The sequence below is a fragment of the Scyliorhinus torazame genome, chromosome 6 (assembly GCF_047496885.1).
Source record: "Scyliorhinus torazame isolate Kashiwa2021f chromosome 6, sScyTor2.1, whole genome shotgun sequence".
Lineage (NCBI taxonomy): Eukaryota > Metazoa > Chordata > Chondrichthyes > Carcharhiniformes > Scyliorhinidae > Scyliorhinus > Scyliorhinus torazame.
The window spans coordinates 156419908-156446974 of NC_092712.1; the positions used below are offsets into that span (position 1 = coordinate 156419908).

Sequence of the window (27067 nt, forward strand, 5' to 3'; positions counted from 1 at the left end):
CAGGTTACAATACATGAAGCATGATAGCCTCTAAATTATTCCAAAAATCCATTTAGCAATCATCCTGTCATTCAATATACTATTCAAACATTTGCCAAGATTAGAGATTCAATTAATGCCTTTATGGAAACATTAGCGGGTCTGTCGTGGTATTCCATGAACCAGGAAGCAATAAGCGAGATGTAGGAAGTAGCACTAAGATAGCAGATGGAACAAAAAATGCAGGAAGCATGGTTTGGAAAGTAGAGGAGATTATGATGAGCTGGTATATAATGAGCAAAGGGTGCATATATTAAGCAAACTCATGTGCAAGATGGGTACTGGGCTGCACATTAAAGGCCAGAAAGTCAAATTGCTCTAACAGTCTCTGGCAACTTCAGAGTGCACATGTTGCCTAGTGGCGAAATTCTTCTTATTGTACAGTGTTGGTTGATTTCAGGAACATCTAGTATTTTAAAATTGTTATAGACACAAAATGAAGCGTGAGGTCGGCATGTTTGTTGTAAATTTGAATAAAAAAATATGGATAACAAATAGCCCATAGGTACCCTGCAATAGCACCAACAGCCATGACAAAATTGAACTCAAAGAAGAAATTACTAACAGAGAACATCTGAAAAAAAAGCAAGAGCTGAGAGGCAGAGGAGAGATTGTAAAGAGTGAGGGTTGAGAGACAGAGGGGAGATTGTAAAGAGTGAGGGTTGAGAGACGGAGGGGAGATTGTAAAGAGTGAGGGTTGAGAGCCAGAGGGGAGATTGTAAAGAGTGAGGGTTGAGAGACAGAGGGGAGATTGTAAAGTGCCGGGGTTGAGAGCCAGAGGGAAGATTGTAAAGAGTGAGGGTTGAGAGACAGAGGGGAGATTGTAAAGAGTGAGGGTTGAGAGAGAGGGGAGATTGTAAAGAGTGAGGGTTGAGGGTTGAGAGACAAAGGGGAGATTGTAAAGAGTGAGGGTTGAGAGCCAGAGGGGAGATTGTAAAGAGTGAGGGATGAGAGGCAGAGGGGAGATTGTAAAGAGTGAGGATTAAGAGGCAGAGGGGAGATTGTAAAGAGTGAGGTTTAAGAGGCAGAGGGGAGATTATAAAGAGCGAGGGTTGAGAACCAGAGGAGAGATTATAAAAAGAGTGAGGGTTGAGAGCTGGAGGGTAGATTGTAAAGAACGGGGGTTGAGAGTCAGAGGGGAGACTACAGACTAAGAGTTGAGAGCCAGAGGAGAGATCATAAAAGGTGGGAGCTGACAACGAGAGGGGAGATGGAATTGGTGGAGAGCCAGAGGGGAGATGGGAAAAGGTGGGAGCTGAGAGCCAGAGGGGAGATTGTAAAAGGTGGGAGCTGAGAGCCAGAGGGGAGATTGTAAAAGGTGGGAGCTGAGAGCCAGAGGGGAAATTGTAAAAGGTGGGAGCTGAGAGCCAGAGGGGAGATTGTAAAAGGTGGGTGCTGAGAGCCAGTGGGGAGATTGTAAAAGGTGGGAGCTGAGAGCCAGAGGGGAGATTGTAAAAGGTGGGAGCTGAGAGCCAGAGGGGAGATGGTAAAAGGTGGGAGCGGAGAGCCAGTGGGGAGATTGTAAAAGGTGGGAGCTGAGAGCCAGAGGGGAGATGGTAAAAGGTGGGAGCTGAGCGCCAGATGGGAGATGGAATTGGAGTGGAGAGCCAGAGGAGGGATTGTAAAGGTGGAGCAAGGTTAAGGGACTGAATGGCCTACTCCTAATTTGTATGTTTCCAACCTAACATCAGTGGTAGGCAAAATGTGAGAATCTATTATTAGGTGTTTGAATCTATTATTAGGGACACATTTGGTAATAGGGCACTTAAATTCATAGTCAGGCATGGTGGCGCAGTGGTTGGCACTGTTGTCTCATGGCGCCGAGGACACGGGTTCAATCCTGACCCAGGTCACTGACCGTGTGGGGTTTGCACATTCTCCCAGTATCTGCGTGGGTCTTACCCAAAACCCCAAGATGTGCAGGGTAGGTAAATTAGCCATGCTAAATTGCCCCTTAATTGGAAAAAAATTGGGTATTTAAATTTAAAAAAAAAAATTAATAGTCTGAATAAGTAGAACCAACACAGACTTGTGAAAGGGAAATTGTGATTGAACAGTATTTAAATAACCTAATTAACAGGATGGATAAGCGGGAACCAGTGGATGTAGTGTATTTGGATTTTCAAAAGGAATTCAAAAAGGTGGCATATGAGAGATTGTTGCACAAAGTTAGGCCTCACAGGATTGTGGATAATACAGGTCAAATATCTTTATTTGAAACCCTTATTATGATCCCGGACTAGACCATGACAGTTGTTAGGATACTGGACAGAAACCTCAATATTTTATTACATTTGTAAGACTGTGAGGGAAGAATACTTTGCTCCACGAGTGATTCCACTCGCAAATAGGAATATGGCCTATTAAAACAAACTTTATTACTAACACAGGATTAAAATATTTTTAACATTACACAAAGGAAATAGCTTACAATTACCCATTAAACAATGCTCAACAATGACAATGAAGCACTAATTCCTAACTGCTATATTTTACCTCCATTTCACGAAAATTCATTTCAGGTCACACTCCACTTTTAAATGAGATGTCTTGAATAAACCACTTTGAGAAAGCGATGTCCTTCAGGGACCAGCTACAGATTCTTGCCAGTCTCAAACTTATTGTTAACTGCCTATCCTGTTCACAGGCAAATCTTTAACTCACTGTCTTGAGATCAGCTGCTCCTGATCTGTCCCCAGTCAAATGTTTAACAGAACTGTTTGGAATGAAACTGCTAGTCTTTCCACCAACAGATCTTTAACTGAACTATATTTAGAGCAGCTGTTTGACTTCTGTTCACATCACAATCGAAAACTACACTGAAATCTCAACATCTGACTGCTTCAGCCCTGGATCCTCCCATTAACTATCTCATCTCACCAAGCTGAACTCAATGTCTCTAATTATCTACTCCCCAGGGAACCCTCTTAATAGAAACAAAATTCCATTAGCCCAACTTCAATGATGCTTTAGTTGCACCTCTCGTTGCCACAAAGCCTGGCTGCCTTGCAAACCAGGATTTTTTTAAACATCACTGCATCAGTCATGTTCACACTAACCCAGGCTTGTAACCTTTACTGCACCAAATACATATAATACAATATAGCTGAAATTCCTACATCATCACACCCTTGGGGCCGATTGCGTTTCGGTATTCTGATACTTTCTGATCCATGATATATACGTTATAGGCTTAGGCCTATTTACATTGTAATAGCCTAAGCCTAGACTATGTATAGTCGATAAATATTAGGTTGTTTCTGCAATTGTAAACTCTCATACACCCTACGTCTTATCTGTCAACACTTACTATGCCTGTAATATGTTACATTACATGCCTTTATTAACATACAAATTAACTGCATAACCTTTTACAAAAGGTTTGATTTTTGAATATACGAATAAAGGATATTTGACCTGTAGATTAGCATGGAGTGAGGATTGGTTCATGGACAGAAAGCAGATAATAGGATTAAACTGGATATTTTCAGGTTGGCAGGCTGTAACGAGTGGGATGCTGCAAGGATTGGTACTTGGACCTCAGTTATTTACATTTCTTAATTCTAATGACTTAAATGAGGGGACTGAATGTAATGTATCTGCTGTCAATACAATAAATGGGAAGACGCAAAGAGGCTGCAGCAGGATATAGACAGCAGAGGTAAGTGAGCAAGGGTCTGTGGAATTCATTGCCACAGAGGGCGGTGGAGGCCGGGACGTTGAGTGTCTTTAAGACAGAAGTTGATAAATTCTTGATTTCTCAAGGAATTAAGGGCTATGGAGAGAGAGCGGGTAAATGGAGTTGAAATCAGCCATGATTGAATGGTGGAGTGGACTCAATGGGCCGAATGGCCTTACTTCCGCACCTATGTCTTATGGTCTTAACATGACAGATAGAATACAATACATTTACAGGGGCATGGGTACCCTTGAAAATGAATCACAAGAAGTTAACATACACAAAGGCAAATGGTATGCTAGTTTTGGCACAAAGTGATTGGCATGTAAAATTAAAGACATCTTACTACAATCATGCAAGGCATTGGTGAGAACACATTTGGGAGTGTTGTGTGAATTTTGATATTACCTAGAGGATGATATACTTGCTCTAAAGGGAGTGCAGTGAAGATTCAGTAGACTGGTTCCTGTGAGGAGGGGATTGTACTATAAGGAGAGATTGAGCAGACGAGGGCAATATCCCTTGGAGTTTAGAAGAATGAGATGTCTAACTGAAACCAATATGATTCTTAAGGAATCAGGTAGATTCAGAGAAAAAGTTTCCCCTGGCTGAGGCATCTGGGACATACAAGTCAGCCTTACACTAAGCCATTTAAGACTGAGCGGAGGAGAAATGTCTTTACTTAAATGGTTTTGAATCTTTAGGATTCTAAACCCCAGAAAACTCAGTCAGAGTATATTCAAGGTAGAGATTTACAGATTTTTGGATATTAAGGAAATTATGAAACTTGGGGTAGTGCAGGAAGGTGAAGTTGAGGTAGAAGATCAGCCATGATCTTGTTGAATGTCAGAGTTGACGTGAATAGCCAAATATCTCATTGCAGCTTCTATTTCTTATGTTCTCCTGTCATTCCAATATTATTTCTATACTGTGGAGTTGTGCTTACTCGCATTGTGCTCCATTGTTTTTACTGTTAACTGGTGTCATGGTAGACGGCAATGAACCATGCGAATGCATGACAACTTTGCACTGAAGGATTAACATGGCAAATTGGACTATGATGATTTAGTTGATTAATGAATATATCATACATTACATTTGCTGCCCTTTAGTAAAGAGTGATGGAGAGATATTTATGTATCTAGATAGATCTATCAAAATGCTGATGATTGTCACAGTACAATATATTTCTGCACTACAAATATTAAACAAATAAAGTCTGCAGTACGGAAGTTTCAAATTCATTTGGTTTTACTTACCACACAACAAACTTCATTACATTTGTGGCGGCCACAATAACGCTTCTTATTGCAGCGCTTGTCACATAAGAACAGCAGATCTTCTACACAAGAGATTGACAGCAAAGAGGATACTCAGAGAGGATATTACGCAGCAGCTCATGAAGGCTTATCACCACACAAAGGGCAATCTTCTTTCAGAAATGCAATTGCATAGGTAACACAAGCATTCGGTTAACAATTTACTGCAAACCAAAATCAATATTACCTCCAATAATGTCACAAAAAAAATTGAACATTTGTAAAGCATTAGACAAAGAATTGAAAGCACAGCCAATTTCTTTCCCACTTCCCAGCAAACTTGTTCTTGACATAAATTACAAAATAGCAAACCAATTGAGAGTTAAATGCTTATATTTAAGAATCCACAAGGATGCTTTAAATATATGCCCTCATTAAATTTTATAATTTATATAATGATGTAGGAATTTTAGCTTATAAAATACCAAGACTAAAGAAACAATTTCCAGGATTTTCCATTCGTCAATAGCAAGTTCTCATTTAAAGTTCTGAAAGTAAACTGCCTGTATTTATATTGAGGTTAAACTGACTGTATTTTTGCTGACAGTATCAGTCACAGGCTGGCATCTATGCAATGTGATACACATCAGCGTCAGACATAAAACAGATCTGCAGATGGATCTCGGATACATGCAATTAACAGCCAAGTTCCTTTGTAAAAAAAACTTATTGTCGGAGAGTAGTTTTTTTCATAACTTAAAAAATAAATACGCAAATGTGCAATGAATAGCTTTTACACTACAGCAGTGCATCAAGCTGGAGTGTTACTGCAGCCAATGAAACTCAAAGTGATGTGAAATCAATGCATGGGGCCAATACACATCACTGGGCAATGTGTACTTGGAAACCTGATGGGAACCAAAGGTAATGTGTTTTGTACTATGAAACGAAAAAATTAAAATAGCTTATTGTCACAAGTAGGCTTCAAATGAAGTTACTGTGAAAAGCCCCTAGTCGCCACATTCAGCACCTGTTTGGGGAGGTTGGTACAGGAATTGAACCCGCATTGCTGGCCTTGTTCTGCTTTACAAGCCAGCTGTTTAGCCCATTGTGCTAAACCATACTATACAAATGTTGTACAATTTGCAGTGCAAGTCAATAATCAAAGTGTTTTTAGTGTTCACTTTTCAGTCCTTAAGTAAAAATTAAGTATAAACCACTGCATAGCATGTTATGAAATTCAGCACTGGTGTTGTGGGAAGATTTCCCAATACAGAGGGGCAGAATAGGCAAAAGCAAATTAGCTTGTCAAATAAGTGTAGCAAATATTTCATAATGGCTTTTTGGGACATCGTTCAAAAATCATATATGGTGTTGGGAAACTGAAGGGAGAAAAACTTACAGCGTGAATTTTAATTGAGCCTACTTTAAAATCTCAAAAAAAATAAGCACATCAAATAATCAGCGTCCTACTACATTTTACCTGAATGTTTATCACTACTTTAAAAAAATAATTGGAAACATCTCTGTGCTTACCTTCCTTCGTGATATTCACACAGGGAACATCCTATACAGAATTAACAACAATTATTACACAAGCTGGAATTCTTTGGCTCAAAATTATTTTTCTTAAACTGCAGTTGTTCCCCCAAGAACATATGAATGATTAATTTGAAGTTATTTCTGCAGAATTAAATTTTTCCACACACCTCAAGTATGGAAGACATAAGTAAACAGCACAATAAAGGAACATAGTGCACTTATATTCGCTATTGATATTGGACAACTACTTATAAATGGCAAACCTACAGTCCTTAGCCAAACCCATAGGGGTTAATAGCGAATCTACTGTTAAATGGACATGCTGCGCTAACGATAGTGGCAAATAAAATTAGTTTTCTGGTTTAGAATTGGCATTAGCTGTTTATTCTCTTCTGATGTAGCTAATTTACTATAATTATGTTCTGTGTATTTAGTCTGGTGAGTTATGCTGATGGAGTGGGTGTTGGATGGAGTTTCAGATGGGAAATCTGAAGACTGGGTCTCCTTGCATGTTAAGAATTATTTTGACTCCACAGCACGCATCCTCTCACAACAGGCTCTCCACCTGGAAGTCAGCCTGATTGACAGGCTTGGCACTTGGCTTTCAGTCAGGCAGAGAGCACTCTGAAGCAAGTCACAGGACCAGTTTAACCCAATTCTCAACCCTGGGAACGGGACCTGATCTGCAACCCTATGGGGAAGTTGGGGTCCTGGAAAAAGCACTAAATTCCCTGAAGTTGCCCTTGTCTCACTGTAACTGCAATGCTGGAGTATATTAATATTGGAAATAAAACCGATAAAGTAGATATCAGATGTTATACCACAGATCTACCCTTTTACTTGCCTTCTTTTTAAATCCACACCGGCAGTTCACAATTGAAGTTCCAGAACATGGTCCACATTCACCTTCATGGCAAAGGTTACTACAAGTATGAATGGAATCTAGATTTTAAAGACAATCCGTATTAGTTCTAACCATGAAGCTAAACTTCAGAATTGCTGCAGCGTCAAAATTATCTGAATAATGTTGGAAGGCAGCCACACTAATCATTCAGTATCAACAGAAATGGCAACAATGAAACAAAGTTTTTCAGTCACCAAGCCAAACTTCCTTCAAGCTGTTAACCTGGAGTCAAGCTGTTAACCTGGAGTCAATCTGTCCACTTTCTTGGCCATACTTAAGAATTTAAGTTTTACCATACTGTCACATAGCATTCATTTGTACTCTAGTCCACAATTTGCCAAATTTACACTGACAAAGAACTGCCTGTACAATCTTCTTAATGGATTGCGTCAGATCTAAGTTGATTTGGAGCATGTTCCCAATTTTTCATAGTCGTCACATTTGCTTTGGTGACTCCTCTTTCCAGAGTGGAACATCTGAAATGTCTTTTGGTGTCAGTGCTTTCCTCAGTGTCAGGGGGACAGTGTCTGTCCCATTTTGTGAGATCCTACTCGTATTCACGCTCTTAAAATGTCCCTCCCTGTCCTTAACTTCCACAGTACCAGGTTCACATCCACCAGATCATCTTCCACCACTTAATGATCCCAACATAAGAACACAGGAGAAGGCCATTCAGCCCTCCGAGGATGCTCCACCATTCATTAAGATCATGGCTGATTGGACTGAAGTCTCAACTTCACTTTCCTATCTGCTACCCCACAACCCTAGACTCCCTGGTCCATCAAAAAACTATCTTGAAAATTCAATGCACGAACTTCTGCTGTTTTCTGGGGCCAAGCACATTTCCTCTTGTCTCTATTTTACAGCGACATAACTTGATCTAGGATACTGTTATTTGCTTTACCATTAAACAACAGCATTTAATCATCCCAGACACTTCCCTGCCGAACTGCAGTCGGTGCAGGGTTAACACCAAATAGATCGTCCTAAACACATCTCTGATGTGAGACAGCGATGTTATATTGTATTTTCTGCTCATGGTGTAGTGTCTTCCACAATGAGGATACCAAATACATGAGAACACACTTTCTAAACACCTTTATTTTGTCTGCAAATGTGACCTGGCTTGCCATTTCACCAATGGTACGGGAATTGAACCGTGCTGCTGGCCTGCCTTGGTCTGCTTTAAAAGCCCAGCTCTTTAGCACTGTGCTAAACCAGCCCCAGATTAGGGTATTTGCAAGTTTTTATAATAATAATAGCATGACATAACATGGTACATTAAACATCTCCACCCCATCACAATCTTCACACACCCCAACCATAAAACAACAGTCCGGCCCTCTCTCCTCCTCCCTCCCGCCCCCCTTGGAATTCTGCTTCTGCTGACATTTTAATTTTCCCCGAAAAAGTAGACAAACGGCTGCCACCTCCGGGTGAACCCAACCATTGACTCTTAAGGCAAACTTTATTTTCTCGAGACTGAGAAACCCAGCCATGTCACTAACCCAGGTCTCTACACTCGGGGGCTTTGAGTCCCTCCACATTAATAAGATCCGTCTCCGGGCTACCAGGGAGGCAAAGGCCAGGACGTCAGCCACTTTCGCCCCCTGAACTCCCGGCTCTTCCGACACACCAAAAATCGCCACCTCCGGACTTGGCACCACCCGTGTTTTGAGTACCATGGACATTGCCTTAGCGAAACCCTGTAAGCTTCGGGCATGCCCAAAACATGTGGACATGATTTGCTGGGCTTCCCGCGCACCTCGCACACCTGTCCTCTACCCCAAAAAACTTGCTCATCCAGGCCACTGTCATGTGTGCCCGGTGGACTACCATGAATTGTATCATGCTAAGCCTGGCACATGATGAGGATGTATTAACCCTGCTTAGGGCATCCGCCCACACACTCGCCTCTATCCCTTTTCCTAGCTCGTCTTCACACTTGCCCTTAAACTCATCCACCGGAGTTTCCTCCACATCCTAAAGTTCCTGGTAAATATCTGTTACCTTCCCCTCTCCCACCCAGGTACTGGAGACTACTCTATCCTGTATCCCCCGTGGCAGCAGCGGGAAGGCCGGAACCTGCTTTCTCAAGTCTCGCACCTGCAAATACCTAAACCCATTCCCTGCTGGCAATTCAAATTTATCCTCCAAGGCTTTCAAGCTGGGGAAGTTCCCGTCTATAAATAGATCCCCATCCTCCTAATTCCCGCTCTTTGCCATCTCCGGAACCCACCATCCAGCCTACCCGGGGTACAAACCGACGATTATCATAAATCGGGGTCCAAACCAATGCTCCCTCCACTGCCCTGAGATTCTCAGAGCCGCCACCACCACCGGACTTGTGGAGTATCAGGCCGGCGAGAACCGAAGAGGTGCCGATATCAGTGCTCCCAAACTTGTGTCTTTACATGACGCCGCCTCCATCTGCTCCCACACCTACACCTCCACCACTACCCACTTCCTAATCAGGTCTATATTAGCCGGCCAGTAGTAATTGCAAACGTTCGGCAGCGCCAACCCACCCGCCCCCGACTGCGCTCCAGCAACACTTTCTTCACTCGTGGGATTTTACCCGCCCACACAAAGCCCGCAATAACCTTATTCACCCGCTTGAAATAGGCCCTTGGGATAAAGATGGGGAGGCACTAAAAGACAAACAGAAATCTGGGGAGGACCGTCATTTTCACAGTCTGTACCCTGCCCGCCAGTGATAGCGGGAGCATGTCCTATCTCTTGAAGTCCCCTTTCATTTGTTCTACGAGCCAGGATAGGTTTAACTTGTGCAGTGCCTCCCATTCCCGGGCTACATGGATTCCCAGATACCGAAAGCTCCTTCCTACCATTCTAAACGGCAGCTCTCCCAGTCTCTTTCTCCTGCCCTCTTGCCTGGATCGCGAACATCTCGCTTTTCTCCATGTTCAGTTTATACCCTGAAAAATTACCAAATTCCCCGAGGATCCGCATAGCTTCCCCCATCCCCTCCAACGGGTCTGAAATATACAAGAGCAGGTAATCCGCGTAGAGCGAGATCCAGTGCTCCACCTCCCCGAACAAGCCCTTTCCAGTTCCGAGAGGCTCTTAACGCCATGGCCAATGGCTCTGTAGCGACAGCAAACAGTATTGTGGAGAGGGGGTACCCAAGCCTTGTTCCTCGGTGTAGTTTAAAGTACCCCGACCTCAGCCGGTTCGTACGCACACTCGCTACTGGTGCCTGATAGAGCAACCGCACCCAGTCAATGAAGCCCTCACCAAACCCAAACCTTCCCAGGTCCTCCCACAAGTAATACCACTCCACCCGATCAAAATCCTTCTCCTCATCCATCGCTATCACCACCTCCATCTCCCCTCCTTCTGAGGGCGCCATAATAACATTTAAAAGACTTTGAACATTGCCCTAGAGTTGCCTGCCCTTTACAAATCCCGTCTGGTCTTCCCCTATCATCCCCGGGACACAATCCTCTCTCCTTGTGTCCAGTATCTTAGCTAGCAGTTTGGCGTCCACATTCAGTAGAGAAATTGGCCTATATGACCCGCATTGCTCCGGATCCTTCTCCCGTTTCAGGATCAATGAAATCGAGGCCTTTGACATTGTTGGGGGGAGGACTCCCTTCTCTCATGCTTTATTAAATATCCTCACCAGCAGTGGACACAATATCTCTGAAAACGTCTAGAATTCCACTGGGAAGCCGTCCGTCCTGGGGCCTTGCCTGACTGCATGCCCTCCAGCCCCTCAATTATTTCCTCAATTTCAATTGGGGCTCCCAGCCATTCCACCAGATCCTCATCCACCCTCGGGAACCTCAACTAGTCCAAAAACTGCCTCATCCCCTCCACCCCAGCCGGGGGTTCCGACTCTCATAATTTGCTGTAAAAGTCCTTAAACACCTCATTCACCCCCACTGGGTCCAGGACCATGATCCCACCTCTACTCTTTACTCTCCCTATCTCCCTGGCCGCCTCCCTTTTTCTGAGCTGGTGCGCTAACATTCTGCTAGCCTTTTCCCCATACTCATGGATCGCCCCCCTTGCCTTCCTCAGCTGTTCCACCGCTTTCCCTGTAGTCAACAGCCCAAATTTCGCCTGTAACCTCCGCCACTCCCTCAGTAGCCCAGTGTCCGGGGCCTCCGAGTATCTCCTGCCCACCTGGAGTATCTCCTCAACTAACCTATCCCTCTCAGCCCGTTCCGCCTTTTCTCTGGGGGGTCCGTATCGAGATTAATTCCCCTCTGACCACTGCCTTCAAAGCTTCCCAAACCGTTGCTGCAGAGACCTCCCCCGTATCATGTGTTTCCAGGTAGTTTTGGATGGACTTGTTCACCCACCCACAGACCGCTTCGTCCGCTAGCAACCCCACATCCAGCCTCCATAGCGGGCGTTGTCCTCTCTCCAAACTAACCCGTAAATCCACCCAATGTGGGGCATGATCCGACACTGCGATTGCCGAATACTCAATATCCACCACCCCCGGGATTAGAGCCCTGCTCAGAACAAAAAAGTCGATGCGAGAGTAAACCCTGCGGACATGGGAGAAAAAAGAAAACTCCTTTGCCGTGCAAACCTCCATTGTTCAATAAACCCCTTCAATTCCTTTGCCGCGGCTGGCACCATCCCTGTCCTGGATTTTGACCGGTCCAATTCCGGATCAATGACAGTATTAAAATCTCCCTCCATGATCAAGTTATGTGACTCTAAGTCTGGGATCTTACCTAACACCTGCCTCATAAATTCCACATCGTCCCAATTCGGAGCATATACCCTCCAGCTTCCCACTCACCATTATGTACCTACCCTCCATGTCTGACACGATTCTCCCTGCCTCGAATGACACTTGTTTATTGATCAAGATCGCTATCCCCCCTGGTCTTTTGAGTCGAGCTCAGAGTGGAATATTTGGCCAACCCACCCCTTTCTCAATCTAGTCTGGTCTATAGCCTTTAGGTGTATCTCTTGAGGCATTGCCACGACCGATTTTAGCCCCCTCAAATGCGCAAACACGTGAGCCCTCTTGACCGGCCCATTCAACCCTCTAACGTTCCATGTAATCAGTCTGGTCGGAGGGCTCCCCCCCCCCCCCCCCCCTCCTGACTAGTCATCACCCTTTTTAGGCCCGCCTCCTCCTCGAGCACCCCCTCGGGCATTCGCCGTCCCTAACCTCCCATTTATCCCCCAGTAACAGTTCCTCCCGTCAGCAAAGCAGCTCCCCCTCCTGATAACAGCATTAGAAACCCAACCCCCCATATCAAGCTCCAGCTTAACACCTGCTCGACTCCCACTGTGCTTCAGTGAGTCAGCTGACCCAAGCTGACTTGATAGCTCCCACCCATGGCACCAAACAGTCTGTCTCCTCATTGTTGTCTCCCCTCCACCCCCCCCCCTTGGATAAACATATTCAAAGCATCACATTCCCCAGTAAACAAACATCAGAAAAAACAGTGGAAAAATGGCCACAGAAAAAACAACCACAGAAACCCCCCCCCCCCCACTCAGCTCCCAGTAAGACAAAGTTAACTTTAGCCATCGAAACAGCTCCTTTTTGCACACACTACTTATTCAAACCAGCACAAAAGTGATTTTCAACAAATCGCCACTACAATACTCTCCAAGGATTCAGTGTCTTTAGTTCACCTCCAGTCTTTTTTCCTTGATGAAAGTCCATACATCGTCTGGTGTTTCGAAGTAACACCGTTCCTCATATGTGACCATCAGACAGGCTGGATACAACATCCTGAACTTCACCCCCTTTTTAAAGAGGCCCGTTTTTGCCCAATTAAACCCAGCTCGCCTCTTGGCCAAATCCGTGCCCAGGTCTTGATAAATGTGCAGCTCACAATTCTCCCATTTGCTGCTCCGTTCTTTCTTGGTCCACCGCAGAATGTGTTCCTTGTCCAGGAATCGGTGCAAACGTGCCACCATCGCCCTCGGTGGTTCGTTCGCTCAGGGTTTCTTCGCGAGGGCTCTGTGCGCTCTATCCACTTCCAGGGGCCGAGGGAATGCCTCCGCCCCCATCAACTTCTCCAGCATGTTTGTCACATAGGCCCTCGCATCCGATCCCTGACAGCCTTCAGGGTGGCCGACGATTCGAAGATTCTGCCTCCTAGACCTGTTCTCCAGCATTCTTTCTGGCGGTTGTTCATCTTGGTCTCCAGCACGGTTAGGTATTCCTCATGCTCGGACACCCTTTTCTCCACCTCCTGGATTGCATGTCTGTGGGTTTCTTGATTCTGCACCACCTAATCAATCGAAGCTTTGATCGGGTCCAATGTGTCCTGATTAAGCTTTGCAAAGCAACCTTCAAAAAACTTCACCAGCTGCTCCGTCAACCACTGCGCCATCTCCCCGCGGCCTTGCTTCTCCACCATGCTTTCCCGCGTTGCCAGCTCTGCTCGCGTCTTCCTTGTAGAACTTTGTCTTCTCACACGGCCACTTCTGGTCCAATTCTCCATACACTGGAGGGGGATTTCTCCTCACTGTCTCACTCTTCACCTATTTATCCAATAAAATCCGGGGAAAAACGGGAGAAAAAGGTCACAGGCAGGAGCTATGAAATGTGCGACCTACCCTCCATGGCCGCCACCTCTGAATCATTTCTGTTCCCAATATTTCCTCTGCCTCACTTATGACTTTTTACATAATTGAACAGTTTTCTATCTACAGGGGAAAGGGGGATAGAACTAGGTGAGTAGCTCCTGCAGACACCAAATACAGACACAACACATTGAATGGCCTCCTTCTGTGCTACAACCATTCTATTATTTGAATTAAGCAATTATCAGATCACCAGTAAACTCCCTTTCTCGGATTCTGTTAATTCTCAGCTTTTCCCTTTTTCTTTTTATCTGTACCAAACTGTTCCCCTAACCCAAGTTTCCAGTTCTGGTATAAGTTTCATAATCAGAATTGTTAATGCTTATTTTCTCTTTGCAGGCATACACTGAACCGCTATATATTTTGAGCAGTTTTTGTTTTTATCTCAAATCTTCAACTTTTTTGTTTCTAATTATTGTACTATGTTTGAATACCAAATATGGGTTGTGCTGAACAAAGTAATATGGCCAATAATGATGAAGTAACTGCACCCTCAATGTGGCGCGTTCTTTCTTGTCATTAATAAACATAACCATAATTCTGACAAAGGCACAGGTTAGAATGAGCAAGGTAGGTGAACTTGCTTTACAAACTTTAATAATTAACTTGGAAATAGGTTCTTTCTCCATATCAGGCATCTCATATTGAAAATAATGGACAGACAGTAATTATTCCCTAGTTATTTTAACAGCTTATTAAAAAATTACCAAAATATAGTTACCGTTATTACAATCCTATTACCAAATATCATGGGGATGATCAGTACATGTAATATTAGAACTGTTGAGCCACTTATTCATAAGTCATGAATCACTTTTAAAGTTTAATCAATAAACCTCAATAATGATGAAACAACATCTGATCATTTAAAAAATCTAAATTTAATGTTTTTAAAACTGATTTCAAAAACACAAGTAATCAAAGCTATCTGCTGTCCTCACCATCAGAACCACAGGGTAGGGGTTTGCCACAAGTCTTCCCACATGATGGTATAGATTCGGTGCAGTTCCTACGCTCAGGGTAACCAAGCTCCAGAAGTTTGCACAAAGGAGTCTGCCCACAAGGGCAGCTGTGCACCAATTCTGGCAGGCGAGGACATGGCTGACACGCAGATGGATGGCACAGTTGGAGACAGTTATGGTTTCCACAGTTGAGCTTCCTAAGGGAGTGAACATGTTTAGGATCCATGAAACCTTAATGTGAACAATCGGGTGTAAAAGTCACCATCAGTCATGTGATAGAATGTTATTTGTTAATGATTTTCAATATTGATAACAGCAATGATGCCACACATTACAAATTGAAATTGCACTATAGAAATTTGAAAGTTTAAAAGAACAGCATTTAGATAGATGCTCATAATCAAAGTAACTAGAAGAAAAAAATTGTTTGCACACAAAAGTATTGGTTCTACTCACTTTTACAACACAAGGTGCTACTGGGTTTTTGTTCACGGAAATCTCTCATGCACATTATATGTTTGAAGAATATCACTTTTTTCCAAATTAGGTGGCATTATAATGCAACACAGATAGAACGAATTGTGGAAGGCAAACAATTCACTAACTTATCCCTCATGGCATGAGCACATACAAATATATAGAAAAACTTGGAATGCTATGTTGTGAATGTATCGCAGTATTGAGGAGGTTACACAAGTAACACTTGAGAAATACTGGAACTGCACATGCTCTACCATGGCATCAAATTCTGTGTGGCCTTTGCCACTTGTAACATAAACATGTTCACTTTACTGTTTATCCATCCATTAACAAACCCATCCCACTCCTCTGAAAAAATTCACAATGTCAACATAAATGTCATCATAATGGCCTAATGGTCTTTTCTTTTATTTGGAAAAAAAACACTACTTTAATCCTAAGCTTTTGCTGTGGAAAACATGTTAATTCCAGAATCACATTTCACTTTCCGAGACAAAATTGGGGTGAGTTTCCACTAGGTAGCCTTGTTTTTTTTTCAGTGCAATTTGTCCAGAAACAGGCAAACGGGCACAAGAGATTGAGAAATTTCCAGCGTTAATCAAGTGTTCATGATTTTCTGCAACGGTTTAAAAAAATCATGGCGGAAGCTGACCCCACTCTCAAATCAAATCAATCACCGTGGCAAGTTTCTGCTCAATGTGCCCATTTACAAGTCTTTAGATGTTTATTGGGTGCAAGGACACAAATAGGCATCTTTCAAAATTGAATCTCAAAAAATATTTAATTTACTATCAATGAATCAGATAAATGGCTTTATATAGTTACTCAAATGTGATGGACTTGACGCACTTAATTAAAAAATTTGTGATAACCCCATTTTCAGCTGTACTCATAAAACTGCGCTCAAATACAGCAAGAATTACATTTTAACACAAAAAAGATGGTCGGGATTTTGCTTTTCCAAAAATAGCAACACTTACAGTGTTCACCATCACTGCACGTTGCAGAGGCCAGCAACTCCTGAAGTGCGTATGGCACGCAAAACTGAAGTTGCAGCCGCCAATCGAGTTTACTCTCAAGACTCAAAACTTCAATCACAGAGCTGCCGATTTAAATGGATGGTAGAGAGCATGCCAAATTCCATTAAAAAAATTGTGTTGCAACCTGCCCGCAAATGTCATAATTTCGCCAGTGTGCAGCACATCTGATTGAGATTTGATTGGCTTTTGTATTTGACCATCACGAAAAAGCACACTCTTCTCCTCACAGTGCACTATCCCTGCCTGGACAGTGCACAACGCAAAACAAAATATGGTTCATAAGGATTTTACTGATGTCAGAAGTTTAAAATGATTTAAAGTTTTATATCATACATGCCCCCACAATCTGCATCGTAATGCAAGTGCTCATTCATTGAAAAAGCAAAACAGATGACTACCAAAGAAAGAGAGAAAATCAAAGTAGATCAAGCAATACAAAATAAAGGGCACATTTTTAAAAAAACGTACCAATATTCTAAGCAAGAGGACAGCAAAAGGTTCTAAGAATTAACTGACTAGTCCCAACTCCAAGAAATATGGAAACTACTGATAAAATAAACAATATGCACACTTGCAATCCTCCTCCAATGAAGGAACTTTCTACTTTGTTTTCGGTAGAGATTGGGTTGGTTTGAAAATACAGCCATTCTGTGAGGGAGAAAAAAAAGGATGGGCACTGGACACACCAGGCGGTGTTTATTGTTATTAATTTAACTCCATTTTAGCAGCAAAACTAGTGGGAGGAATAACAATCAAAAATTGGGGACAAACAAATGCTAAGGTGATCCAGAGACTGAATAACAGGGATTACATAAAAGCAAAAAAGTAGAGTGAAAAAAAAAAGAGAAAGACACATTTTTAAACTTAAGCAATGCAAGAAGAAACAAGCACCAATATAAATCCTAACTCTAGGAAGCAGTGAAAGAGAAAGAGATAGCTGGCTTCACTTAGCAAGCCAAATTTTATTAGTGGTGCACAATACACAACAGTTCTCTGATTCACTTTCAAGTGCTACCTCCCCGAGATCTGCTATGCTAAGTAAAGGGTTACAATGTACATCTGTGTCTCAATTCACCTGTCACAAGGTTTCTGACAAGAAAAGTAGCCAATGCCATCATATTCTTCTTTATCTGTTCCACATGGTACTTCTCGAAAGGTAGCTCCACAATAGCAGGCTAGAGGAGGCAAAGTAAAAGGAGCTGATTATTTGATGACATAATTTAGATTTTTTTCCTAGTCTACAGATTATCACACTACTAGATTACTGTACGCGAGAAGTTTCACAATGCAGAGGAAAGGTAAAAACAACAAAAGAATTGAATCACATCACATCGATAGTATAGAAACAGGTCATTTGGACAACTTGGTTATGTCAGCGTTAAAACACTGCACAAGTACCCTCTCTTCATCTAGCCCCATCAGTAGATTCTTCTATTTCTTTCTTCCCCATGGGCTTATCAAGCGTCCCTTATATTAATCCACGCTATTTGCTTTAAACTTACCTTCTGTTAACGCATTTCACCTTTGTACTACTTTTCAGATAAACCAAGTTTCTCTTGAATTCTTCAATGGATTTATTTGTGACAATCTCATATTTATGTCCTCTAGCCTTGGATACCCCATAAGTGGAATTTTTTTTTCTACCCTATCAAACTCTGTTATGATCTTAAAGATCTCTATCAAGTCACTCCTTAGCCATCTCTTTCCAAGTGAAAAAAGATCCAGGCTTTTCAACCTTTCCCGATAAATATACATAAGCAATGTGGTCGACTGCCCTCTGAAATGGCCTCGGGAGCCATTCAGTTCAAGAACAATTAAGGATCGGCAAGAAAAAGGCTGGCACTGCCCACATCCCATGAAATATTTTTAAAAGAAGTTGCTCAGTGTATTCAGTAGGCCACCAACTAGTGGGAAAGAGATAGAGGAACAAATCTGCAAGAAAATTGAGTGTGCAAAAACTACAGTTATCATAGGGACTTAATTTATCAGAGTATAGACTTGGATAGTGGTAGTATAAATAGAGAATGTCAAGAGAATTTTCTACATCATGGGGCAGCACGGTAGCACAGTGGTTAGCACAGTTGCTTCACAGCTCCAGGGTCCCAGGTTCGATTCCTGGCTTGGGTCACTGTCTGCGCGGAGTCTGCATGCTCTCCCAGTGTTTACGTGGGTTTAATCCGGGTGCTCCGGTTTCCTCCCACAGTCCAAAGATGTTCAGGCTAAGTGAATTGGCCATGCTAAATTCCCATAGTTGGGTGGTTACTGGATCACGGGGATAGGATGGAGGTGTGGGTTTGGGTAGGGTGCTCCTCCAAGAGCCTGTGCAGATTCGATGGGCCAAATGGCCTCCTTCTGCACTGTAAATTCTATGATTGTTTCCAGCCCAACAAGAAAGAAGGCACAACTAGGCTGGTTTTTGGGAATGAGGTGGGTCAAATGGATCAAGTGGCAGCAGAATATTTAGGGGAATGTGATAAATGTATCATAAACTTTAGGTTGGCTATGAAAAAAGGTCAAAAATTTGATCAACAAGTGAAGCATTGTGTTATGATCCAGTAGCAACACGAGTGCTAGTCTGGGCAGCACGGTAGCATTGTGGATAGCACAATTGCTTCACAGCTCCAGGGTCCCAGGTTCGATTCCGGCTTGGGTCACTGTCTGTGCGGAGTCTGCACATCCTCCCCGTGTCTGCGTGGGTTTCCTCCAGGTGCTCCGGTTTCCTCCCACAGTCCAAAGATGTGCAGGTTAGGTGGATTGGCTATGATAAATTGCCCTTAGTGTCCAAAATTGCCCTTAGTGGTGGGTGGGGTTGCTGGGTTGTGGGGACAGGGTGGAGGTGTTTGATATGACTGGCGGATCATATCAAACTGCATGTACCTTCGGTTGTTTGCGACAGGAAAAGTATTTATTGTACCCAACCAGCCCATGCTTGTCAAACATTAGATGCGATTCTGAAATTGGACAAACAATTTTGATTGAGGTATTAAAAATCATGAGGCACTTCGACAGATAGGTAGCGAGAAACTATTCCTATTGGTGGAAGGATCCATGCCCACATTCCATGAATAAATATTTTAGAAAAGGATCAAGAACTAGAGGGCACAAATTTAAGGTAATTAGCAAAAGAAGCAAAGGTAGCATGAGGAAAACTCTCTTTTAGATGCAGCATGTGGTTCGTGTCTGGAATGCAGTGTTTGACAGTGTGGCACAGGTAGATTCACTCATGGCTTTCGAAAGAGAATTGGATCATATCTCAAGAGGAAAGAAGTGTAGGGCTACAGGGAAAAGGCAGGGGAGTGGTACAAGGTGAACTGCTCTGGCAGAGAGCTGGCAAGTAGCCTTTCTTATGCTGTAATCATGCTATGTAGTTGGTTCAGTATTACCTTCCCTGCTGACTACTTTGTTCTTGATTTCAATATATTATCCTATTACACCTTTGAGAAAAATGCCATTATCCTTCTTAACATTGACATTAAACTGGTCTATAGTTCTCTGGATTTCTACTATCTCCCTTTTCAAATAACATAGTTCTTGCGCATTATTTCCTCATATAGTGTCTCTGCTAACAAAACTACATGGTTTCTTAGAACATACAGTGCAGAAGGAGGCCATTCGGCCCATCACTTACACCCTATCCCCGTAACCCAATAACCCCTCCTACCCTTTTTTGGTCACTAAGGGCACTTTTATCATGGCCAATCCACCCAACCTGCACGTCTTTGGACTGTGGGAGGAAACCGGAGCACCCGGAGGAAACCCACGCAGACACGGGGAGAATGTGCAGACCGTCCGCACAGACAGTGACCCAGCAGGTTTCTCTGCCACACAAATGACTAATAAAAGTCCACTTCCCACAACCAATGTTAACAGAGTCACGCTGTGGAACTTTTACAAGAAATTATAGAATCCCTACAGTGCAGGAGGCTATTCTGCCCATCGAGTCTGCACCAGCCCTTGGAAAGAGCACTCTACTTAGGCCCATGCCTCCACCCTATCCCCGTAACCCAGTAACCCCAACCAACCTTTTGGACACAAAGAGGTAATTAGCATGGCCAATCCACCTAATGTGCACATCTTTGTCACAAGAAATTGGGTTATCAAAATTGGTTCAGAAACCTCACTCACATCGGTTATGTATAAAATGCATTTGCTTTGAGTAATTTTAATAAGCATACTGCATATGGAGTACATTGTGCAAATGGGAACATCTCATCATGCTATCTTTTTGAATTAATTTTTTTTAACTAATCCAAAAGAAAGTTCACTGACAGGATTGTGAAAGTAACTATTCTAGTCTAGATTATTTGATGTAAGTTACAACTCATCAACCTTTCTATTTAAGAGCTGTGATGAAATTAAAATGCCAGATCAGACTTTAGAATTGTCCACAAAAAACTGCTTTAACTTAGTGACATTCGTTTTACTCAATATTTAATTAATGCAGCTTGCCATATTCTTTAATGATTTCTATAACTGTAGTGACAAATTTAACTTCAACCAAATTAGCTCAGGAAAATCTACTGGCTAACCATCAGAATGTTGCATCAGGAATAAAGACTCTGGTTACTTACCTTGCTCAACAGTAAGTGGACATGGCTGACACTTTCCTGCATGGCACACCTGGGCACATGTATGCTTTCCACAATTGAGGAGATTATCACACACATTACTGCAGTGGATGGTTCCAGGTTGACCACAACGAACTGACTGACTATGAAGAGGGGAAAAATGCAAATCCTCTGAAAGGGTTTAGAAGTTTATTACACAGAAACTAAACACAATATCACTGAAGTGCCTGAACAGTTATCAAATATCTGATGTCACTTAAAAAAAATCTGATACATCTACATATTTTCTTGTTTTTGATTTTGTTCAAAGTCAACAACGATATCACTAATGCAAAAATCTAAGTTAGACACTATAACAAGGGAATAGCTGGAGGTTTGATTAGTCTGTAAATGGGCATCAATCGCATTTCTGTACTAATTAAAGAAAGAGCCAAGGTGAAGACCATACAACATTTAACTTATTAAATAAAGCTTGGTTCATTGGCCAGTATTGTTTTCTCATCCACTGGAGTATTGATTTCGGAGATATTCTTCCTCTAACGTGCGCTTCCAAATTCAAGGTGCCAAAATTCTACACATTATTTCAAATATGGCTTCATCAGTGAGTTACACGATTTGTTTTGACTCAATCACCAGGAGATCCATCCAGTACTTTATACCTACAGACATTTTTTTCCCTTTTAACAATACAGTCATAAGACCATAAGGCATAGAAGCAGAATTAGGCCACTCGGCCCATCGAGTCTGCTCTGCCATTCAATCATGGCTGACATTTTTCTCATCCCCATTCTCCTGCCTTCTCCCCATAAACCCTGACCCCCTTATTAATCAAGAACCTATCTATCTCGGTCTTAAAGACAGTCAGTGATTTGGCCTCCACAGCCTTCAGCGGCAAAGCATTCCACAGATGCGCCACCCTTTAGCTGAAGGGGCTGGTTTAGCACAGGGCTAAATAGCTGGCTTTTAAAGCAGACAATGGCAGGCCAGCAGCACGGGTTCAATTCCCGTACCAGCCTCCCCGAACAGGCGCCGGAATGTGGCGACTAGGGGCTTTTCACAGTAACTTCATTTGAAGCCTACTTGTGAGAATAAGCGATTTTCATTTCATTTCATTTTTTCCAAGAAATTCCTCCTCATCTGTTTTAAAGGATCGTATCTTTAGTCAGAGATTGTGTCCTCTGGTTCTAGTTTTTCCTACAAGTGGAAACATCCTGTCCCGTCCACTCTATCCAGGCCAAACTTACATTATACTGTAAGTTCCTGTAAGATCCCCCCTCATCCTTGTGAACTCCAACGAGTACAGACCCAGAGTCCTCAACCGTTCCTCAAACGACAAGCTCTTCATTCCAGGGATCATTCTTGTGAACCTCCTCTGGACCCTTTCCAAGGCCAGCACATCCTTATTAGATACGAGGCCCAAAGCTGCTCACAATACTCCAAATGGGGTCTGACCAGAGCCTTATATAGCCTCAGAAGTATTCTAGCCTTCTCGACATGAATGCTAACATTGCATTTGCCTTTCTAACTGCGGACTGAACCTGCACGTTAACCTTAAATCGTGAACCAGGACTCCCAAGTGCCTTTGTGCTTCTGATTTCCTAAGCATTTCCCCCATTTAGAAAATAGTCAATATAGGAATAAGTAAATAGTTCTTTCAGAAGCAGATATCGTTTTGATGAACTAAACAGTGTTGAACGAAGGTGTGTTTAGGCTCGGCTGCAATGCTCCGCATGGTTAAAAGCTTAAAAAATGGTTGCTATGGAAAGGTACCAAAGGGCTGATAATTCCCAAAAACAAAACCCAGATATCACTTTCCAGTTAGGATGTAGTGTTTGAGGGGCAAGAGCAATTCCTGCCAATAAAATCACTAGGATGACGAAAAAGGTTTGAAAAAAAAAAAAAACCAAAATAAGCAAGCAAAAGTGCAAATCTCAAAGGCAAGGAAAGAGCTGGGCAAGGGCGAGGAGGGCAGCTGGAAGGGAGACAGGTGAGGGGGAGCAAGGACAGATGTGAGGGAGCCGAGCAAGTGGGAGTGTCGGGGGAGGGAGGCAGACGAGCGGGAGAGTCTGTGTTGAACCCTCAACTATTCACTGGGTTTATTGATGACTTAGATGATGATTAAATAAGTTTCCACTGGCCTGATGTGGGAATGTCACTCCTTCTAAGTGTACAAAGACTGGGAACAGTGGACGAGGCAGAAGATCCTAATGAGTTAGTAGGCCAGCAGCCAAGATGTTTCCCTGGAGCGTAGGACGCTTCGGGTGATCTTACAGAGATCTATAAAATAATGAGGGGCATAGGTAAGGTAGATAGTCAACATTTTTTCCCAAAGGTAGGGGAGCCTAAAACTAGAGGGCATAGGTTCAAGGTGAGAGGGGAAAGATACAAAAGGGTCCAGAGGGGCAATTCTTTCACACAGTGGGTGGTGAGTATCTGGAAAGAGCTGCCAGAGGCAGTAGTAGAGGCGGGTAACATTTTGTCTTTTAAAAAGCATTTAGATAGTTAGATGGGTAAGATGGGTAGAGGGATATGGGCCAAATTCAGGCAATTGAGACTAGCTTGGTGGTAAAAATTGGGTGGCATGGACAAGTTGGGCCGAAGGGCCTGTTTCCATGCTGTAAACCTCTATGACAGTGACCGACAGGGTGTTTCGACATATCCAGGATACAGTCAAGTTGCTCAGGAAACAAATGGTCAGTCTGCCCACTCAGTAAAAGTACCATAATCAGTCATGGAATGTCAGAGCATGACATAACATGAGAGCAGACCTCCTGGTAGCAGTAGCTACATGCAAGACAGGAGGAGATGATGGGATAGAAAAACCCATGTCCAAACTTTTCAATGACACATGGATAAGCAACATTGTAAGCCAGGCAACATTGTAAGCCATGTAGGTAGAAACATAATCTATCCACATCTCTGCAATTGTAAGTAAATGGGCAAAGCTGTGGCGAATGGCTTTCAATGTGGGCAGATGGGCGATCATCTACTTTGGACCCAAGAAAGATAGAATAGGATACTTTCTAAATCGTAAAAAGCTTAAATCAGTGGTCATGCAAGGAAACGTGGGGGACCAGATAAATAGTGTGGTACTACTAAAAACAGGCTGACAAGACACAGGCCAGGGACAGAACCTACCACACGAGGCACTGGCTGAATTGATACTGGCTGTCTGCAAGAGCACTCAAGTCAACACATAAACCCATTATTGCTATATGGACTTTGCCCACTCACGTTTGCACATAAGAACAAGACAATGTTATGAATATGCAACACATTTCCAGACACAGGTGATCAACTTTGCAACAGGAAGAAGAACAAACAAAACAAGCCATCAGACTCCATAATGGGCCATTAGCTGGTCAGATGAGGGTGTTTCAGAGGACAATATTTATTGAATCACCCTGGATAAACAGAAGTAGCTTTTCTTCATTAACAAGTTGGGTCTGGATGAGAGAATAGAATTCAGACCAGTTGTAGGCGTATACCTATGATTCAATGCTAGCAGACCAGTATAAAGGAAGAAACATCAGAACAGATCTTTAGCGATAACCTGGGAGTCCCCCGGGCACAACCATCGCAAGAAGGGATCCTGGGTTTCAAAGCCCAGAGAAGATATTCACATCGAGTGATCGTAGTCTGGCCAGCCTCCTTCACTACGTGTGGGTAATACCTAGAGCTCAACTGTGAGTCTGAGTCATATTTTGAGTGAGTGAGAGAATTGTGAATAAAATAGTGTTGAACTGTGGAACTGTTTTGTCCTTTGTTAATTTCACAAACAAGGGCACCTGGTAAAAGGTCGAAGTGTCTGAGATTTTAGACACAAGAATAGATTTGAAATGTCCTGAACAAGTATAGAAAATAATCAAAAAATTCAACAAGCTTGGTTTTTACATCTATGGGATTAGAATACAAGGGGCATGAAGTGCTGATATAACAATATAAAAGTGCAATGGTCACTGTGAAGTCAACAGTTAGGGAACTACAGATGTTTTGGCGACTCACATAATGTTGCCACCCTGGTGTCAAGAACAGAACATTGTCTGTGCTGGAATCAATTACATATGAAGGAAAAGGGTTCAGGTCAGTGTTTCAGGAGCTATGGAACGAGTTTAAAACGCAGCACATTAAAGGTAGTAAATTTATGGATTACTCCCAGTGCCATGCGCTAGTCAGTATAGGAATTGTACAATAAGACAGACTAAGACAGCTGGAGAAGTAGTGCAGGAGGGAAAGTTTCAGATTTGGAGGTGTGGCCAGATCAAGATGGACAGATTGCATCTCAACAGAGATCTGAGAAGGTTAACTAGTGCTGTGGGGAAGGGTATCATGCTGAAACAACAGAAACATCAAGGTGCACAGAGGATTGGGAGAGACAAATAACACAGGAGTAAAACGTAGACCAGAAATAGGGGACCCGACAAAGCAAATGTGAAGCAACCTGATAGGCGCTTTGAGTGCATGTCCCTAAATGCACACAGCATGATATGTAAGATTGGTGAGTTGCAAACACAAGTCAACATGTGTGACTATGATATTGTAGCAATAACAAAGGCATAGCTTAAAGGGGAGGAGCTAAAGATATAGAAATCAACTTAAAACAGTAAAAAAGACCTTATGAAAAATGTAAGGCTCATAATACAGATGAGAACCTAAGATCTAAAAAAGGGAATGACAGCCATAGAGTGCAAGTAAATAGATTAGCAGCAAACATAGAAGGGTGCTCAAGGCTATTTTATAAACATAAGTAGTGAAAGGGTAGTCAAAGGTAGGGTGGGGACAATCTGGTACCAAAGAAAGGTCTTGTGGAGGCAGAGGGTATGGCTGAGGAACTAAGTAAGCTTTTACATCTGTTTTCACTGGGGAAAAGATGCTGCCAAATGGGCGGCACGGCAGCACATTGATCAGCACTGTTGTTCCACAATGCCAGGGGCCTGGGTTCGATTCCGGCTTGGGTCACTGTACGGAGTCTGCACGTTCTCCCGTGTTTGCGTGGATTTCCTCCGGGTCTTCTGGTTTCCTTCCACAAGTCTTGAAAGACGTGCTTGTTAGGTGAATTGGACATTCTGAATTCTCCCTCAGTGTATGCGAACAAGTGCCGCAGTGCGGTGACTAGGGGATTTTCACAGTAACTTCATTGCAGTGTTAATGTAAGCCTACATGTGACACTAATAAAGATGATTAATATAATAATAGATAAAAAATATTTAAAAGCTTGGCAGTTGTCAAAATACAAGGGGCCAGATGGGATGGACCAGAGGACACTGAGGGAAGTAACGATGAAAATTGTTTGGAATTATACCCACATTTTTCCAATCCTCCTTAGCTATATGGGGACAGTGCCACAGGAATAAAGGATTGCACATTTTTAAACAATTATTCAAAAACTGGGGAAAGGAATAAGACTGGCAATTAACGGACTAACCGGACCTATATCACTGGTAGGAAATTATTGGACACAATAATCAGGTCCAAAATTTAAAAAAATTTTTTAAAGAAATATTTTTATTCTCCTCCTTTTTCACATTTTCTCCCAAATTTACACCCAATAATAAACAATCATCAGTGACGAATGCAATGTCAATCCTCATTCAATAACAACGATCCCACCCTCCCACCAAACACCCAAACATTAGCCCGCATGTTAACATAAACAAATGACAAAAAGGAATCAGGAATCACCCACAGTCACCATTAACACATACAGTCCCTCTCCCCCCAACCCTCTCAGCCCACCCCCAATGTTCGATGTAATCCAATTCTTGAAAGTGCGTAATGAATTACGCCCATGAATTGGAGAACCCCTCCATCCTTCTCCTCGGCTCAAATTTGATCTTCTCAAGAATCAAGAATTCCAGCAGGTCCCCCCACCATGCCATGGCCCAGGGTGAAGAGGTTGCTCTCCATCCCAACAGGATCCGCCTTCGGGCAATCAACGAGGCGACGGCTGCAACATCTGCCTCCGCACCCGTTTCCAACCACGGCTGCTCCGACACACCTAAT

General features: G+C 42.8%; 1 protein-coding gene across 1 annotated transcript in view; it reads right to left on the reverse strand.

Moving 5' to 3' along the window:
* The window catches only part of nfx1 (nuclear transcription factor, X-box binding 1), a 119874-nt gene that overhangs the window by 47156 nt on the left and 45651 nt on the right, over window positions 1–27067 (reverse strand). The window contains exons 7-12 of the mRNA XM_072509000.1: window positions 21068–21207; window positions 17572–17671; window positions 14956–15173; window positions 7364–7461; window positions 6514–6544; window positions 4978–5060 (exon numbers count right to left, since the gene is read on the reverse strand). Of these exons, the coding sequence (XP_072365101.1) occupies window positions 4978–5060; window positions 6514–6544; window positions 7364–7461; window positions 14956–15173; window positions 17572–17671; window positions 21068–21207 (670 nt within the window). The remainder of the gene's footprint in view (window positions 1–4977; window positions 5061–6513; window positions 6545–7363; window positions 7462–14955; window positions 15174–17571; window positions 17672–21067; window positions 21208–27067) is intronic.